We start from the raw sequence: 17,132 nt of genomic DNA on the forward strand, positions 1-17,132 counted from the left end.
TTTTCTACATTTGTATTGGGTGAATCAAATGACCCACAAATAGGATCTTTATTTTTTAAGATGTTGAAAATGTTTGACCGTTTTTTTTTTTTTTTGAGTTATTTTTAATATTTGATATTTTAAAAACTTGACATGTAAATGGATATTATGTGTCTAAACTGACTTATAGAGAGGGATTGACAATGGACACACATATCTGTGTTAATAAATAACATGAATTTAAGTTAAATCAGAATTAAAATCAGGCAGGAATAGTGTGTAAATACAGGTTCCTCTGGGTATGCATGTCCAGAAGCTACTTCAGCAGAAAAGATGGAAACGGAGAGGTGGAATTATTGGCTTGCGAAAGGAAACTAAAAACGTTTAGATTTCTTCTGTGTGATTCAGAAGACCAAGTATGAATTTGATAGAAGCCTTTCTATCAAAGGCTTTTTATAAGTAAAAGAACAATAGAACCCTTGTGTTCACCAGAGTGTTGGATACAAGAGGCATGGCGTAGTCCTGGATTCTTGTGCTTATCTAATCTGGTTGAGACAAAACTTGGTTGCCATTGCTGGTGCATCAGACTACCAGGTATTCCCAAAACCTCCGTGGATACTTAGAATGATGGTCCAGAGACAGACAGGTGGTATAATCCGCGTCTGAATCACTACGGACAAGGCATGGCTTCAGAGAGCAGCAAACCCAAAACAGCAGTAGTTTAGAACACAATAGTGTTAAAACATAGCTGAAGTAGGAAATCCAGAATTCAAGCAGCCCTATGGCCATTGGAAACCCAGGAGTAAAATGTAAAGTGGTTCCACTCTATTTTTGGTTGTACATAATACTTAAGTTGGCTTATTTTTACATGAATATATTCTTTAAATTCTCGGTTTTAATATTTACGTATTCTTATTTTTAATTTAATAGGTAAATATTGCCCAACACATCCCACATAAACACATTTGGAGTCCGCAGTAAGTTTTTAGCACTGTAAAGGGATCCAAAAAAGTTTGCAAACTGCTGGAGTACACTAGTTCCCTCATGGCATTCTATTTTTGTTCAGTTAAATATTTATTATGTCTTTTATGCCAAGCACAGTTCTGGGTGGAGGGAATACAAGTGAACAAGACAAGCAGGCCCTGATCACATAGAGGTTGTTTTCCAGCTGGTGTGTTGTGTGCATGTGTGCATATATGCAAGGCAACTTAGTCAATGAAGAAGAAAAATGAACAAGATAATTTCAGGTAAGTGTTTAAGTGCTGTAAAGAAAATTAAACAGGGTGGAGTGGCTGGGAGTGTGGGTCCAATCAGACTGACGCTGGGAAGATGACTTTTGACCTGAGACCTGATTGGCAATGGGAAGCCTCTTTTTTCCCTCTACTTTTGCCTGCATCAATCACTCTGGCCCTGCTGGCCTTTCTGTAGCTTCTTAAATGTGCCAGGCAGGTTCCTTCTTCAATCCCCACCCCCCACCCCCCAGAAACCCTTCCTGATTTAATTTTACTCCAGCCACTCCGTGCAGATCTCAGAGAGGCCCTCTTCAATCATTCATTTCAAACCCTTCACTAGGGCTTCCCTGGTGGCGCAGTGGCTGGGAACCCGCCTGCCAATGCAGGAGACAGCCCCGTGCGCCACAACTACTGAGCCTGTGCTGTAGAGCCCGGAGCCATAACTACTGAGCCCACGTGCTGCAGCTACTGAAGCCTGAGGGCCTGGAGCCAGTGCTCCGCAACAAGAGAGGCCAATGAACTGAGAAGCCCGCGCACCGCTACGAAGAGTAGCCCTAACTCGCCGCGACTACACAAAGCCCGCGTGCAGCAGCCAAATTAATTAAACCATTAAAAAAATCCATCACTAGTCATCCCCTTACTGGGGCTTTCCTTCTTGGCACTCCTCTCTATATGACATCGCTCTGTATATGTATTTTTTATCCGTCTCTCCCACAAAACAATCACAGACTCTTTGAGGGCAGACACTTGGGGTGATCGCCCTACCCTTCAGGTCAGTAAACAGAGCCTGGGACACGGAAGGCTCCACAAACGTGCTGGACGATAACCGTAAAGTTAAAAATAGTGAACAAAACGAAACGATACATAAACGTTAACAAAACAAGATGAGCACAGCGCCTCTCTTGGATGCAACCCGAAGCGTCTAAAGCAGAGCGCTCCCAGCACGCGGACGGGGAGCCTCCGCAACAGGAAGCTGCTTCCGCGACCCGTGCCGCCCGCCCCGGGCAGCACTCGGGGGCCTGTTCCCTGTGCGTCCGCGCTGCCTCCCCAGCGGCCGCACCAGCCACGGGGCGCGGCGGGCCCTCAGCCACCGTCCGCGGGGGAACGGGCGCCGGGAGCGGAGAGGGGCGGCCGCGGGAGCACGCCGACCCGCCGGGGGCCCGCTGCCCCGCGGCCGCTGCCCCTCCCCGCCCCACGGCTGTGTGGAACTCCGCCGAAGCCTTCCGCTCTCCGGTTGAAGAAACAAACGTAAAAGCCAGGGCGCCCGGGCGGCCAGAAGGACGAGGGGGCGGTGGCGCCGCCGCGCGAGCGCGCGTCACGTGGCCCGCGGCCCGGCCCCGCGCAGGCGCAGGCGGCCTCGGCCCGGCCGCTCGGAGATGGCGGCGCCGCTGGGAGGCATGTTCTCGGGGCCGCCGTCCGGGCCGCCGCCGCCCCCGCCGGGGCTGCTGGGCCAGGCTTCGCTTCTCCAGGCCGCGCCAGGCGTCCCCCGGGCTTCCAGCAGCACCCTGGTGGACGAGCTGGAGTCGTCGTTCGAGGTAGGGCGCGACGGGAGCGTCCGCGCTCCCGCGGGGCCAGCCCCCGTCCTCCCCGCGGCGTCTCCCCCGCGCGCTCTGTCCGCGGGGCCCGCGCACGGGACCCCGGCCGGCCTCGGGCTCCACGGCGGGCGCGGCCGGAGCGCTGCCCGGCGGCGGGCCGAGGGGCGTCGCCTTGGCGTCCCTGGGGGCGCGCGGGCTCGGCGCGTGTCCGCCCCCCCGGGGCCCTTCCGCGGCCTCAGCGGGCGGTGCCCGGCGCGCCCCGGCCTCGGCCCGTCCCCGGGCGCCGCGCCCCGCGTGCTTCCCGTCGGGCTGCGCCCTCGCGCGTCGGGCAGGCGCGGGGCCTCTGGAGCCGAGGGGAGCTGCCCGGAAGCTGCTGTGGGGCGGTGGGCCCCGGGGGCCGGGGAGGGAGGAGGGGCCGGGACCCTCGCGCGCTGCTCGAGCGCTGGGCCCCGCCGCGGCGCGGGCGCGGGAGCGGGGAGGACCGGCGCTCGGGGCCGCTGGCTCGGAAGGGACCTCTGGAGCGGGAGATGGGCCGTTACCGCGAGGGAGTGAAACGGCGTGGGGGGGGAGTTACCTTTCCACCTTTCCAACCCTGGTCGTGTGACTTTCACACTGTGTATAGCAGCACAGGCGTCGGTAACTGTAGTTTGTGAACGAACGTGCTGTTGGGACTGCGAGGACTAAATGCTTTCGCTGATGGGCTGTGCTTCAGACGTTTGGAAACAACAGATTTAAAGAACAGAACTCTCTTCCCTCTGGGAGGAGGATGAGTCGCCTTTGGGGTGGGGCTAAACCGTAAAGGAAAGGGACGGGTGAACTTCGTTATTTGTTGGCTGTGTTGGGTCTTCGTTGCTGCACGCGGGCGTTCTCTAGTTGCGGTGAGTGGGGGCTGGTCTTCTTTGTGCGCGGGCTCCTCATTGCCGTGGCTTCTTTTGTTGTGGAGCACGGGCTCTAGGCACGTGGGCTTCGGTAGTTGCAGCACACGGGCTCAGTCGTTGTGGTTCGTGGGCTCTAGAGCGCAGGTTCAGTAGTTGTGGTGCACAGGCTTAGTTGCTCTGCAGCACGTGGGATCTTCCTGGAGCGGGGATTGAACCCGTGTCCCCTGCATTGGCAGGCGGATTCTTAACCACTGTGCCAACCAGGAAGTCCCGGGACAGGTACATTTTAGAGCGGCATCTAGCGTTGAGGTGAGGTGGTTCTCGTCATGAGCTCTTGCTGAAACACTGGCCTTGTAGAAAGAAGTCCAGAGCTGACCACCAGCACCCTAATACTTAAAACCCTTTAGTGGCTACCTGTGCCTGCTGGGCGAAGACCAAGAGGTACAGTGGTCTCACTAGCTCTGCATGTTCAAGTCTCTGCTCCAGACCCATCTCTTCTTACTCTGGCCACAGGAGACTTTTTCTGCATGTGTCCTTTGGCTTCTCTTTGGGCTTCCAGGTCCCTCCCCCAGCTCACGCGTCACTTCCTCATGGACCCTGCCCTGCCCCTCTCCGGTGCATTTATACCACACCAGGCTCCATGAAGTGAGAGACCACTATTTTGCCCTCCTCTCCTCTCACTGTATCAGTAGTGCTAATCCAGTGGTAGCAGATAGCAAGTGCGTGATGAATACCTGTCAAACAGTGAAGGAGCCTGTTATGTGTCAGGACCTGTCCTGGGTGCCAAGAATACACAGAAAACAGTTCCTGCCTTAAAGGAGCTCATGACAGTACAGTGAAAGAAACGTAAATGGCAGGTAGCTGCTGTGCTGTGGGATCAGTGCTCTGATAGAAGAAACCGGGGTTCTCTGAGAGCACATCTGGGCATGGCTGTCAAGGAAGGCTTCCCAGAGAACATGAAACCCAGGCAGGCATTGGGAATTAGCCAGGAGAAAGGGAGGGGGAGAGGTGCTACCTGGATCACCCACCTAGTCCTCTCCCAAGATTCGGCTCAAAGTCTGTTTTCATTTACTGTTTCCTCACGGTCTTTGTGCACCTCTATTCCACAACCTCCAGTAGCTTGTTTTTCGACTTGTTTGCCGACTTTTCATTTCTGTTTGGGTGCTTCCCCTGCGGTTTCTGGCTTTCTAGTTGCTCAGTAAATGCTCTTTGATGGAAAGAGTTTATTGAGACCATGTACATCTCTTGTGGGCGGGAACTTTGGAGACCATCTCCTCTTCTCAAGGGTAGAAAAACTGAGGCTCAGAGAGGAGAATAACTTGCCCTAAGCCAAACTCTTGATTTGTGGAAATGAGGACTAGCGCTGGGGCCTCCTGACGGTCCAATAAAGGCTCTGTTCTGGGCATACTTCTAAAAAGCATTTTCTTTTTATAGATCACCATACATTTTTCTTCTCCATACAACTGTTCAGCTGTCTTGTGTATTTTCTGTATATTTCTGAATAAATATCTCAAAAACTCATTTTCAGTTTGGTTGCATGTGACAAGTTTTAAGTCAGAATAATTATAGTCAGATGGTGCATCACTGAAAACATTGCTCCAAACAGTAACAGTGTAAATACAAAATGTTTTCTCCCTCCCACAGCCATATAGGCTACGACTTAGATGTAGTTGAGGTTATCAGTGTCTCACCAGTCTGGGAGATTTTTCTTTTTTGTTTTATTTTTTTTTTTAATTGAGGTATTATTGACATATACTAGTTTCAAGTGTACAACATAATAATTTGATATTTGTATATATTATAAAATGATTGCCACAGTTCCCCATGACTTACCAACTGGAAGTTTGTACCTTTTGGCCTCCTTTACCCATTTTGCCGACCCCATCCCCAGCCTCTGACAACCACCAATCTGTTCTCTGTATCTGTGAGCTTAGTTTTATTGGTGGTGGTAGTGGTGGTAGTGTTTTTAAGGTCCACATATAATTGAGATCAGATAGTATTTTGTCTTTCTCTGACTGACCTCAAGGTCTATCCATGTCACAGATGGCAAGATTTCATTCCTTTTTTGGCTGAATAATATTCCATTGTGTGTATATATATTGTATGCAGTACACAGACAGACACACAGACACACCCCGACAACTTCTTTATTCATTCATCCGTTGATGGACACTTAGGTTGTCTCGGCTGTCGTGAATAACACTGCGGTGAACATGGGCTGCAGGTATCTTTTGAGTTAGGGTTTTGTTTTCTTCAGCTAAATATTCATATGTATATTATTTATTTATTTTATGTATTTATTTGTATTTTTTTAAACAGAGAAGAGGGAACTAAAATTCCTGCGATCAGGTTTCCTCCCATCCTCTCTGGTGGCCCTGCTGACTCTGGAGAGCGGTCCCAGCTTTCTTTGCCAGTTTGTGACTGGCTGGCTTGCTGGATGAGCTGGTTTCCAGTAGCCACGGGTTTCACAAACCAGGTGCACCTCACCTACATCCCAAATCCAGCAGGAGTCACCTTTCACAGAATGGGCTGCCTGTTTTTCTGATTTCTTGGCTGTTACAGGATTTTCCCTGGAGAAATCCTTTGATATTTCTCTGTAAATCAAGTGGGGGTAACTGCAGTCAAGAGAAGGGCCCTCACATCTGGTTGGTGGCCTAAATTTGGACCTAGACCTGACTGCCTCACACCTAGTGTAGTTTGCTTACTGGCCACCTATGCTTTCTTGAGGTTTGAGGTTTCTCTTCTGACCCCTGCACCCCCATCCAGCTCCTGTCTGATTCTCTCTTTGGCCCTCCTGTTCTGCGATAGCCCTTCTTTGTGCACTTCCTGAGAGTTGCCCATGCACAGAGCTCCTTGGCTGATTCACAGATGAATCCAAGTCCATGACCCTTTATGAGAATCCGTCTCTGGGACTTGTTTGTCCGTGTGACACCACCTTCTCTTAGGCCGTCCAGTCATTCACATGTATTTATTGAGCATCCACTTTGTGTCAAGCAGTAAGACACACAAAATTCCCACCTGCTAGTAGGGCACAGCTAATAACAGACTAAAGGAAGGACAGGGTATCCGTTAACTGAGTGAAGAACAGTGAAGCAGGGCTTGAGGATGGAGCGCGAGCAGGACGGACGTCCTTTTGAAGGAGTAGACAGGGCTGGCCTCTGAGGAGGTGGCGACTGCCCTGAGCTCTGAACGGCGAGGATGCGAGTCGTGGAGGCATCAGAGGGCGGGGCTGCGGGCGGGGCGGGGCGGGGACCCAGGCCCTGGTGGGGCGTGCGAGGGCGTGGGAGGGCGTGCGGGAGCCAGGAGAGGGGCGGCCGCGGGGGAGCGCGGAGCCGGGGGTCGGCAGACACCGGCCGCCTCGGGGGCGGGCCGCACGGGCTCGGTCTACCAAGCTGCTTCTGTGGCGCGGGGTCTTGTCATCTGGTGTGCAAACCCAGAAGCTGTCCCCTCAGTGAGGGGCGTCAAGAGCCGTTATGTCTTACTCTAAAGTAAGGTGGTTGACGTGTGCATAATGACATTGTTTTCTTTTGTGGTATGCTCTGATCACACAGGCTTGTTTTGCTTCTCTGGTGAGTCAGGATTATGTCAACGGCACAGATCAGGAAGAAATTCGAACTGGTAAGAGTGCCCCCGTGGCTGATTTTACGGTTGCTGTGGATGTCTTTCCGTCCCGCTTGTATCCTGAGAACGTTTCCAGGGCATAAGATTTGTACAGTCCATCTAGGTACTGCTGGTTCTTTGTTGAGTTTGTTGACATCTTATGTCGCTCACAATGACCCACTTATAGTGAACGAGCTTTTCATATCGGTACGAAGACAAAGAAGACCAGTAGTGTGTACTGCTTTTTAAAGAACTAAGTTTTGTGCTTCCCCCTCCTCGCCCAAGTTCAGTCCCCAGAGAGGTGCTTCTGACCGCTTCCTACGGTGTTTCAAACGCCTCGTTTTCACTGGAAACTGCGGTGCTAATTGCTGCATCTCTGAATCGTCTTCCTTCAGAAGAACTTTTGCGTCGCAGTTAGTCTCTTATTCACCTGAGGAAGCACAGATTATCTGCTGTTTAATGTTGGTTAACACGTATGGGGTTGGGGTCAATATTATTGCTGTGGGCAGGATTAAAATCCCTGATTACATCTACAAGAAGGTGCTGTTTTGATCATCTGACTCTTGATTTGTGAGCGAGCTATATGTGTGTAGTGTTTTTCTTAATTTAATATTTTGGTTTTTTTTTTAAGGTGTTGATCAGTGTATCCAGAAATTTCTAGATATTGCGAGACAGACAGAATGTTTTTTCCTACAAAAAAGATTGCAGTTATCTGTCCAGAAGCCAGAGCAAGTTATCAAAGAGGTACAAGTTCAGTTTTCTCCCCAAGTTTAAGGAAGAGCAAATGTTGTCAAAACTCCATTTATGCTTTAACTGAGATGCTCCGCTTGCCCCTTAGGTGTCGCGGGGCTTCGTGGCTTGAGTGTGAAATGTTGGTTGTCAGTGCTCATGACAACCTGGACCTGGGGGTCGGGGTGGAAAGCGGTGCTTCAAGCAGAGCAGCCCTCGGCTCTTACTGGTTTCATACACTGGGTTTTTTTTGAGAAAAAAGAAAAAAGGTTCTACTGTTTGAAGAGGTTGAAAAGCCATTAATGTAGATGATAAGCTCATCTTGAACAGGAACTGATCTGTGTGTCCCTGGTGCCTTACACACAGCAAGGGCTCTAGGCAATTTTGGTCAAGGCATCAGAAAGCAAATGTTCTGTCCCAGGCTCCTTGAAACTCAGGATTTCATTTATCTCAGTTGTTTGAAACCAGGGTATTTGCAGCCATGTTGAGGTCATGAGTGGCATTTAGTGGGTTGGGCCAGGGCCTGCCCCCTGCAGTGCGGAAGAGGGAGCATCTTCTTGCACAACACACAGTGATGCTCCCAGTGGGAAACACTAAATTGGGGTGATTATTTTTTTAGAAGTTTTTGAAATAAGTCCTCCCACAAGCTGAGCAATTAGTCAGAAATGTTCTTTTTGTTCTTTGATACCAGCTATTGAGAAGGTGAATGGTAAGAAGTTGATATTCTTACATTTCACCATATTAGATCATTTCCTGATTTGAACAGAGTGGCAGTCTAAGTGTGTTCAAGGTCTGGTCTTAAAAGAGAGCTTTAATACTGTTATTCATAAAAAAAACCTCTGGAAAGTGAGATTTTAACATGTCACAATCTGAATGATAGGACACTGACTATGGATTCTCTTAGGACAGTTAACATGTGTATTAGCTTCTCAGTGTTTTAGATTCTTCTCACAGTAGCCTTTGGATAGAGAGACATACTGGGTGCCTGGAGACCAGGATGGGAACGAGACCGGCTTCTCTTTGGCTGCCCTTTAGTACTTTGGGATTTTGTAACGTGTGTATTACTTATTAAAAGAACATGGATTAAAAGTAAAACCAGTGTTAAGCAGGTATCTTTCATGGGAAGAGTTGCTCTGGGTTATTCAAAATATGCAGCCAAGCCAAGTAACCAGCCTAGTATGGTTTAGTTGGTTCTCTGTTTTGAACTTACTTCTTAGTGCTCTTACCTAATCAGGAACTGTGTTCATTTTTCATGAGTTTGCTCTGATTTCATTGCTTTCGTGTGTAGGATGTCTCGGAACTGAGGAACGAATTACAACGGAAGGATGCTCTGGTCCAGAAGCACTTGACAAAACTGCGACATTGGCAGCAGGTGCTGGAGGACATCAACATGCAGCACAAAAAGCCAGCCGACATCCCTCAGGGTTCCCTGGCCTACCTCGAGCAGGCGTCTGCAAACATCCCTGCACCGATGAAGCAGACCTGAGGAAAAGCCTCCCGAGCACGAGCAGGTGGCTGAGTCGGCCCAGGCCCAGTTTTGCCAAACATCACTTTCTGTAGACACGACGTTCGGGGAGGACTCTTTGCCAGAGAATGAGATGATTTTAGTTTTGTGCTCTCACCTAAAAATTTCCTCCTGTTTTTATAGGCGTTATTTCTGGAGTACTTTATAAAATGCTTATTGCTTTGGTAAACCAAGTATGTTGTCTTGTCTTTACCAAAGTTTGACTGTTAGTGTGATGTTGTGTACAGATTCCTTTTTATGTTTTGGTGTTTTTTTGTTTTGTTTTTTTTGTTGCTTGTTTTTATTATTTTTATTTTTCTATGACTTAATCTCTTTGTGTTTCCGGTTTTAGATTAGTTTGTATGACCTGAGGGGAACAGCTTGTGTGATGTGACCTGCATATCAAAGGGTGAGGATTTTCATTGCAGGCCTTTTATGATAATTTACCCATCGGTGGCAGTATATAAAAATAGGTAAATTTGCTGTTTTTCAAGACTTTGAACTACCTCAAGGAGAGGAGTCTCCTGCGGCAGTGTCATAACACTGCCAGAGCCTCAGCGGGAAGGTGCTTTGTGAACAGGCTGGAAGAGGATTGTAGTATCATAGGTTAGTGTGGTGACTGTTAACTGTATTGCAGGAACCTAGTGCTGCAGGAATCCAGTAGTCTCCTTCAGTTAATGCTGAGTTTGACTTGGGGTAAGTTTCTGTTTTGTGTAGTGTTTACTTACTTTAGGGGGTGCCGGGATCTGCAATGTGCTTGTGATGTTCATTTCTGCAATAATCAGTTTAAGTAACGGAGTGGACGCTGCTCTCAGTAGGGGCATAGGTGAAGTGTGAGGCTTAAAGCTTGCTGTGATCATCTCTGAGTTTTGAGTTTTGTTTGCTCTGCTGTTTGGAGCAGATTTTTCCATTAACGAAGGTTCTTGCTCATGGATGGTGTTGATTCCAAGGGACTGAGGCCTCGAGGTGGGAAGTTGACTGCAGGGTGCATGGGAGACTCTGTGTTTGGGAAGATGTTTTCCCCTCTGTCAGTCACACAGGCCACCTCAGATTCTCTGTTGGACTGCTGTTGAGAAATGCAGACCAGCATTGTGCCTGGTCTCCTTGGATGAGGCTTTGCTTTCTCTGCTGTTTACCTTTCCTCATGAGGTTACACCCCTTCACGCTCAGCCAGTGCTGCACTGTCTTCTGAACAGGCAGTACTTCTGTGACTCAGTGTCTTGGCGCACTTGCTTTTCTCCAGCCTTGAAGGCCCTGCCCCACCCACCTGGACATCCACTCAAGTTCCCGTCTGGCCTGGTCGCCGCCTGCTCTCTGCAGCCTCCAAAGGCCCTCTCTGCCATGACCCCGGGGACACAGGACTGCTTGTCTCTTCTGCCAGCCTTACCAGGTTCTCCCTCTGGGGTTAGTGATCTGTCTCTTTGTTCCTTGTGAGAAATAGGCATTATTCTCCTCTGAATATACAGGGACCACTTACTATTTTTTATACATAATAACTTAGTACTTATTTTTGTTTGTATGTGTATGGTACACAGGCGGAGGCCAACAGATTTGCTCAATCAGGGTATATAGTTATAGCTTTTAAAAGTTGTTTTTAATCACATTATCTAATTTCAAGGTTGTTAACCTGGTCATCTTGTACCAATCAGAAGCTCTGATTGGCAGCTTTAGATTTCTTGATTAAAAACCTAACTAAACTGATTACATTTTAGACATTCTTTCAGTAATAAAGACATTCTTAGTGAAAAATTCAAAAACTATTCTGTTTTGTGCTTGGTAAAAATATTTTGAATTAACATGTGTACCAGTTATATGCCATTTCTTTACTAAATTCAAAAGTTTTCTGCCAAATAAATAACATTTCACTTTTTTCTGTTTGTATATATCCTTTTCCTTTTTAGTAACACTTGGTGGTTGACAAACAGAAGACCCTCTAGGATGCCTTCTCCTTCAAGGAGAAAATAATGAGCCATCTGCTGGGCTTTACCTCACCTTCCCTCTGGGGATGACCCCGCCCCCCACATCTTCAGGGCATCTTTATTCCCGTCCTGTTCCATCTGCTGAACCCTTCCACGAGTGATCTGGCTCCAGGCCCGTTGCCTTCTCCAGGGCTTAACCGCTTGGGAGCCCTCCGCCGCCTGCAGCGCGCAGAATTCTCAGTCTCCCATCCTCAACGTTCACTCTCGGGGTGCCTGAGCGCTGCCCCGCTTCCCGGCCCCTCATTCAGTCTCCAGCTCCTCCGCGTCCACTCCCCCCACAAACCCCAGGCTGTGATGTGTGGCTCCACAGCTCCAGCCGTGCTGGCGACGGCTCCTGCCGCTTCACCGTGACGCTTTGTCGTCATCTTTATTTGAGCTCACTCTTTAACACATCTTCCCTTCCTTTCTCTTTCCTCTTCTGCCCAGTCTCTAAATGTTGATGTTCCTGAGGGTTTGCTCCTGGGCCTCTGGGGGCCACGAAGGAGCCCTGCTCAGTTATCGCAAAGGCCGTGCTCTTCCTAGGTGTAACCAGGCACGGTGGGGATACTGGGGCTGTGCCAGTTCTGCCCAACACGGGCCCCTCTAACGGGCAGTCCTTGCTCTGGAGCTCTTCGGCCTGGCCAAGGCTTTTTCTCCAAGGTCTGCTGCCGTCTCGGCCTCTTGCCCAAACCTCCCTTGGCCCTCTCTGCGGGTGTCAACTCTGCATCAAAATCTGAAGGCTCTTCCTGCCTCCTGCTTCCTCCCCTTTATTCAACACAGGTGTTCCCCCTGAGGAGGGGGGGGAGACCTGCCCTGACATCAGATGCTGACCCAGCACTGCTTGGCCATGGTATTCTCCTGTGGGACAGGAGCAGTCTCAGGGTACCAGCCTCGCAGACAAAGCTGCTCTGAGGCCATGATAAAGCGAGATGGACCAAAACCACTGCACAGCTTTGTCTAAGCACAGGAAAGAAAACAAGGTCACTGTGCCACCCCCCAAATACCAGACATTCTCCTGGCTAAAAAATAATTGACTACTTTTTTTTTTAACCATTTACAGCTTTATTTCTGATCTGCCTCCCTATAGATAAGATTTATTAAGATACTCAGTCATAGAGTTGCCCCTACTTTCTGACAGCACCCAATCTAGAAAGAATCCCTGCTTCTTTAGACCCTCCTTGAAATCACCCAACCAATGCCAAAATCTTACAGTAGGTTCTTTCTAACACCCTCCTAATGAGAATCCCCACCAATCTTTTTTTTTAATAAATTTATTCATTTATTTATTGGCTGCATTGCGTCTTCGTTGCTGCACACGGGCTTTCTCTAGTTGCGGTGAGCAGGGGCTACTCTTCATTGTGGTGCGTGGGCTCCTCATTGCAGTGGCTTCTCTTGTGGAGCACGGGCTCTAGGCGCATAGGCTTCAGTAGTTGTGGCACACAGGCTCCGTAGTTGTGGCTCACGGGCCCTAGAGCACAGGCTCAGTAGTTGTGGCACACGGGCTTAGTTGCCCCACGGCTTGTGGGGTCTTCCTGGAGCAGGGATCGAACCCGCGTGCCCTGCACTGGCAGGCAGATTCGTAACCGCTGCGCCACCAGGGAAGCCCCTCCACCATTCTTCATAACGGACATCTCCCTGTGTCTAACAAGTAATAAACCCAGCTCAGCTATAGGTGGGTTTCTCGTGGTCTGTGCCTCCTGCTGTCTCGAGGTATGCCTCCTGGAGGGCCCGACTGACACGCTGCTATGGACGTGGTCTGAGAGAGCGGGCAGGAGGGTGGGGTTGGGGCTGGCTCCCTCACTGTCCAACTGGCAAGGAAGGCCCATCCTGAGTGGTATGTGAGGTAGTCAGCGGCACAGGAGGGTGGCCCAGTTATTGAAGATTCCACCAGTGGTGCCCTGGGCAGTGTCCCATGGGAGGGAACTTTGTCCGTGCACGGATTCAAACATTTGGAAGGTAAGGGGGAATGTTGCAAGTAAGAATGGTGGAGTTGGCCGGTTATCACTATACTGTCTCAACTCTCAGCAAAGGGACAAAGACAAAATAACTTTAATGCTCAAAGGTGACTATGAGTGCCTGGGGCATCTTTGGTTATCTCCTGCTGGGGGAGAACAGACAGCTGAGGAGCGAGTAGGAGGTATCAAATCAAAGTCAATATTGCATCTTGGGGATGATGGTGGAGACTAGTGCTATTCTGAGAAATCTAAAGGATGCTAGGAAGCTGGTCCCTAGCACAGCTCCATTTACTTCCCCAGCCTTGCCCTTGCAGAATCCAGATAGAGGCTAGAGAGTGAGTATATACCAAGTAGCCTCAGTTGCAACTGCTGTGTTGGATGTTGTACTGATACTAGAGCAGTAATAAGGGCTCAGGTATGCAGTGCACACCTGCTGATTGGGAGAGTTCATTCTTTCCTCCCCAATTTGCAGCAATGTTCCTTTGCAGTTTTGCTCCAGGAATGTGTTAATTCCTCTCCTCTGTCATAACATATATGCCTAAAGAGATTTATCGTCAAATCCTATTGTTTCTACCTCCTGAATCAGTTTTGAATCAGTTCATTTCTCTTCATGTCTGCTGTCACCTCCAAGCCGTACTCATCATCTCTAGACCACTCTGCTCTTGAGAGATGGCTGGAACCAGATTATGCAAAAGAAAACAATGTTTTATCTCTCAAATTTCCATGTCAATATTATCTAGGGTGCAGAGAGGTAGAATTTCATTCACTGCTGGTGAAGGTGTAAATTGCTAGAAACTTTCTGGGAATTTGGTAATGTCACACAAAAAGCCTAGGCATATCCTTTGATGCTTTACTTCGATAAGGAATACATCCTAAAGACAAAATGATAGAAGCGTGCCAAGATTTACTTAAAGATATGATTATTTGTGTATAATGTAGAAATTTAACATGATCTTTCACTTATATGCAACAAGAAAGGAGTCAAAACAGATGTGGGGTCTCAGTAAAATTCTATCCCTGCAGCATGTGTTATGCGGAGTTTCAAGACAGTAGGATAAAGCGCAGCCTCCTTTGTTAGTCATCAGGAGTCGCACAGCGGTGGGAAACTATCTCAACCAACAGAAGTAGAACTGCCTGTATGCAGCCTTTAAAACACAAAACACAAACATTGTCCTCCAGTGCTCACCCTAAGCAGGAAACAAAACTAAAAAATACTTGATACTGAAAAATAACATGGCATGTTACATGGACGGTAACAAGTATTTGCATTTAAAAAATTGTCATTGGGCCACGTGTTTTGATTACGTAGTAAATTTACTTTTAAACTGTGAGTCTGAGTTGTATTTCTCTCAAAATGACATGTGTGTGAGCAGCTACGTTTTATTGAAGATGATCTGGCTGAGGTTAATGTGAACTTCCTATTTCCAGGTTCAGCCTTCATCTAATTTCACCTTTCTTTGGAAAATCAATACAAGTCACACCCATTTTTATTGCTCACTTGTTTAAAGTTTTATTCAAAGAGCAAAGATTTGACTGCATAGAATAGACAACTGTTTATGGGCCACCTGCTGGGCCAGCACCAGAGTGCGGATGTGTTTTGCCCACTAGAAGTTGTATTGAGTCTTGTCAAATCGCACTGCCCCATCAGAGGGTCAGACAACTCAGCACCGTGAATGGCCATTCCCAGTTCCCTTTAATCTACCGAGGGTCCATGCAACGGGGAAGCAACGCACCGTGAGGCAAAACTAGAGGTTCAGTTGATCTTTGACTTCAAAGAACAGATAATCTAGAAACCTTCACCAATGACCAAGGTGATGCTACAGTTGTTGAAACGGAGATATATGACGGGCAAGGCTCACCCACCAAAAAATCTTGCCGAGGCTTAATTCCAGTCCATGATTAGTATCGTTACCCATATTTTGCTTAAACCTCAAAAAGCCCCTTTGAGGTATGTGTTATGCCCTCTCTAATTTTCTTCATGTCCCAGACCTAGGAAGTCAACATACTTGACCCAAGTATGCCAAAGTTGGCTATAGTCCATTCCTAGTAGTTTTGTTCTCTTTGTTTTGTTTTTTAAAATTGGCTGTCCTGGTTATTTTGAGCTTTGTTTTATTCTTCTACCTGTTGAGGTTACATGTGCATTTTGGAATTAAATCATTTACACAGAAATACTTCACCAGCATCCTAGGAAAAATGAAACCACTTTAAAAGCAGACCATGGAAATCACAATGTCTGATATTCCACAAGGCGGAGTGCAGTCTTCTGGACACTGGAAATATCACGTGTAGGCCATCAGTAACAATAATATTTCCCTGTGGGTGCTTTCTGTTAACACTGGATCGTTTTAATGTCACAGTGAAAAGTATGACATGTTAATTGAAGAATTTTTCTTCGCTATATATGTAAATCATATTACAAGCAAGTTATTTGGTTGGTTGGCTTTTTAGTTCATTCCTTCAGTCCGAGGTTTCAAAAGAAATGTTTTCCAAATATCCTCTTTATGATATCCCAAGGATCCGTTTAGAAAGAAAAATATTTGGTAAACCATTCCTGGTGAGCGGGGCCCTGCTTCTGCTGGACTTCTTTGGGTTGGGCTGGTTCATCATCTTGTGTTCTAAAAACAAACAAAAAGTCTTCTTAGATGGTTTTGAAAATTATCCAACAAACAGCTTAACTCCACCATCTTGTCAGGGAAAGGTAAGTGCTTCTTTGCTCTTAAAAAGACCCTAGAACATGATGGGCCCCTGTTAGTAGCTGGAAACAAGCTGTGAGGCGTGGGGATGGGGAGGGAGCATCTGACTGCAGTTTTGAACACAGAAGGTTCTCCACTGTTTCGCGTAACACTGACGAGGCATGCTCCACACCACGTCCTGTGTAATTCTGGGACAAATTCAACAGTAAACTCCCTCCAAAAATGTCACAGAAGAAACGGTTAATCAGGACAGCATTACACTTTATTGCTTCTTCCAAAGTCATCTAATGTGCTCTGGCATTTCAGTGAGGTGGTGAAATTAGCCTAATAAATTGAAAACAGGAGACGGTAAGTAAGAAAGTACAGTGTACACCTGTCTGAATGGTCTCCTCTATCTGCATTTGTGAAGCTTCCTATAAAAGAGTGGGCACACAGCTTTAAACAGAGGTGTGTGATGATGAGAAACGGTGGCCAGAGTCAGGCTGGCTCTGCAGTTAAGACACGTGTGCTTGGGGCTCCAGACCTCAGTGTCCTCAGCGGTGACACAAAGGGCTGGACTCATTCAATGACTGACGGGGTCCTTCCAGCTCCACACTCATATTTGTCCAAATAGCCTTAGGCAGACAGGACCTCTGGAAAAGGAACATTTCAGAAGGGGCCCTTTCTGAAATGCAAACTTCGAAGCCCAGGATTAAAGGTTTTGCTCTGAATGGAAGGCTGGACAAGAAAGAATCACTAAAGAAAGGAACAATCATGCATTTCTAGAAGAGGAGCATGCTGCGAGGGCTTCTGGGAAAATAAGGCAGTGTCAGACACCATCCTACGTGACCAACCAAACCCACCGATAAGAGGCCCTAACATCCCACGATTATACAATGAATCCTGAGAAGTAACCTTGAAAATAATAGTGGAAAATTACTGAATGCCTTTGTGCCAGGTCTTGTGCTAAGCATGTACTACAGAGTAATTCTTTCAGTCTCACATGAGTCTAATGAGGTAGGTGCCGTATTATCTTCACTTTGGAGGTGAGGAAACAGACTCAGAGACGTCAAGTGAGCTGCCCCAAGCC

At 47.9% G+C, this 17,132-nt stretch overlaps 2 protein-coding genes across 2 annotated transcripts in view; one reads left to right on the top strand and one right to left on the bottom strand.

Moving 5' to 3' along the window:
* The first annotated feature begins 2,555 nt into the window (after positions 1–2,555).
* Positions 2,556–14,869, top strand: MED28 (mediator complex subunit 28). Its single transcript, XM_057726514.1, has 4 exons — positions 2,556–2,746; positions 7,176–7,242; positions 7,856–7,968; positions 9,242–14,869. The coding sequence occupies exons 1-4, from the start codon at positions 2,588–2,590 to the stop codon at positions 9,437–9,439; spliced, it is 537 nt and encodes a 178-aa protein (XP_057582497.1). The 5' UTR covers positions 2,556–2,587; the 3' UTR covers positions 9,440–14,869.
* The window catches only part of FAM184B (family with sequence similarity 184 member B), a 97,014-nt gene continuing 94,697 nt past the window's right edge, over positions 14,816–17,132 (bottom strand). The window contains exon 19 of the mRNA XM_057725817.1: positions 14,816–15,985. Coding sequence (XP_057581800.1) covers positions 15,892–15,985 — 94 coding nt within the window. The 3' untranslated portion in view covers positions 14,816–15,891. The remainder of the gene's footprint in view (positions 15,986–17,132) is intronic.

The sequence above is a fragment of the Hippopotamus amphibius genome, chromosome 3 (assembly GCF_030028045.1).
Source record: "Hippopotamus amphibius kiboko isolate mHipAmp2 chromosome 3, mHipAmp2.hap2, whole genome shotgun sequence".
NCBI classification, from domain to species: Eukaryota; Metazoa; Chordata; class Mammalia; order Artiodactyla; family Hippopotamidae; genus Hippopotamus; species Hippopotamus amphibius.

Coding starts and splice junctions, on each gene's coding strand:
- MED28 (XM_057726514.1), top strand. CDS start 2,588: ATGGCGGCGCCGCTGGGAGGCATGTTCTCGGGGCCGCCGTCCGGGCCG. Junction 2,747..7,175: donor AGCTGGAGTCGTCGTTCGAG/GTAGGGCGCGAC, acceptor CTGATCACACAG/GCTTGTTTTGCTTCTCTGGT. Junction 7,243..7,855: donor TCAGGAAGAAATTCGAACTG/GTAAGAGTGCCC, acceptor TTTTTTTTTAAG/GTGTTGATCAGTGTATCCAG.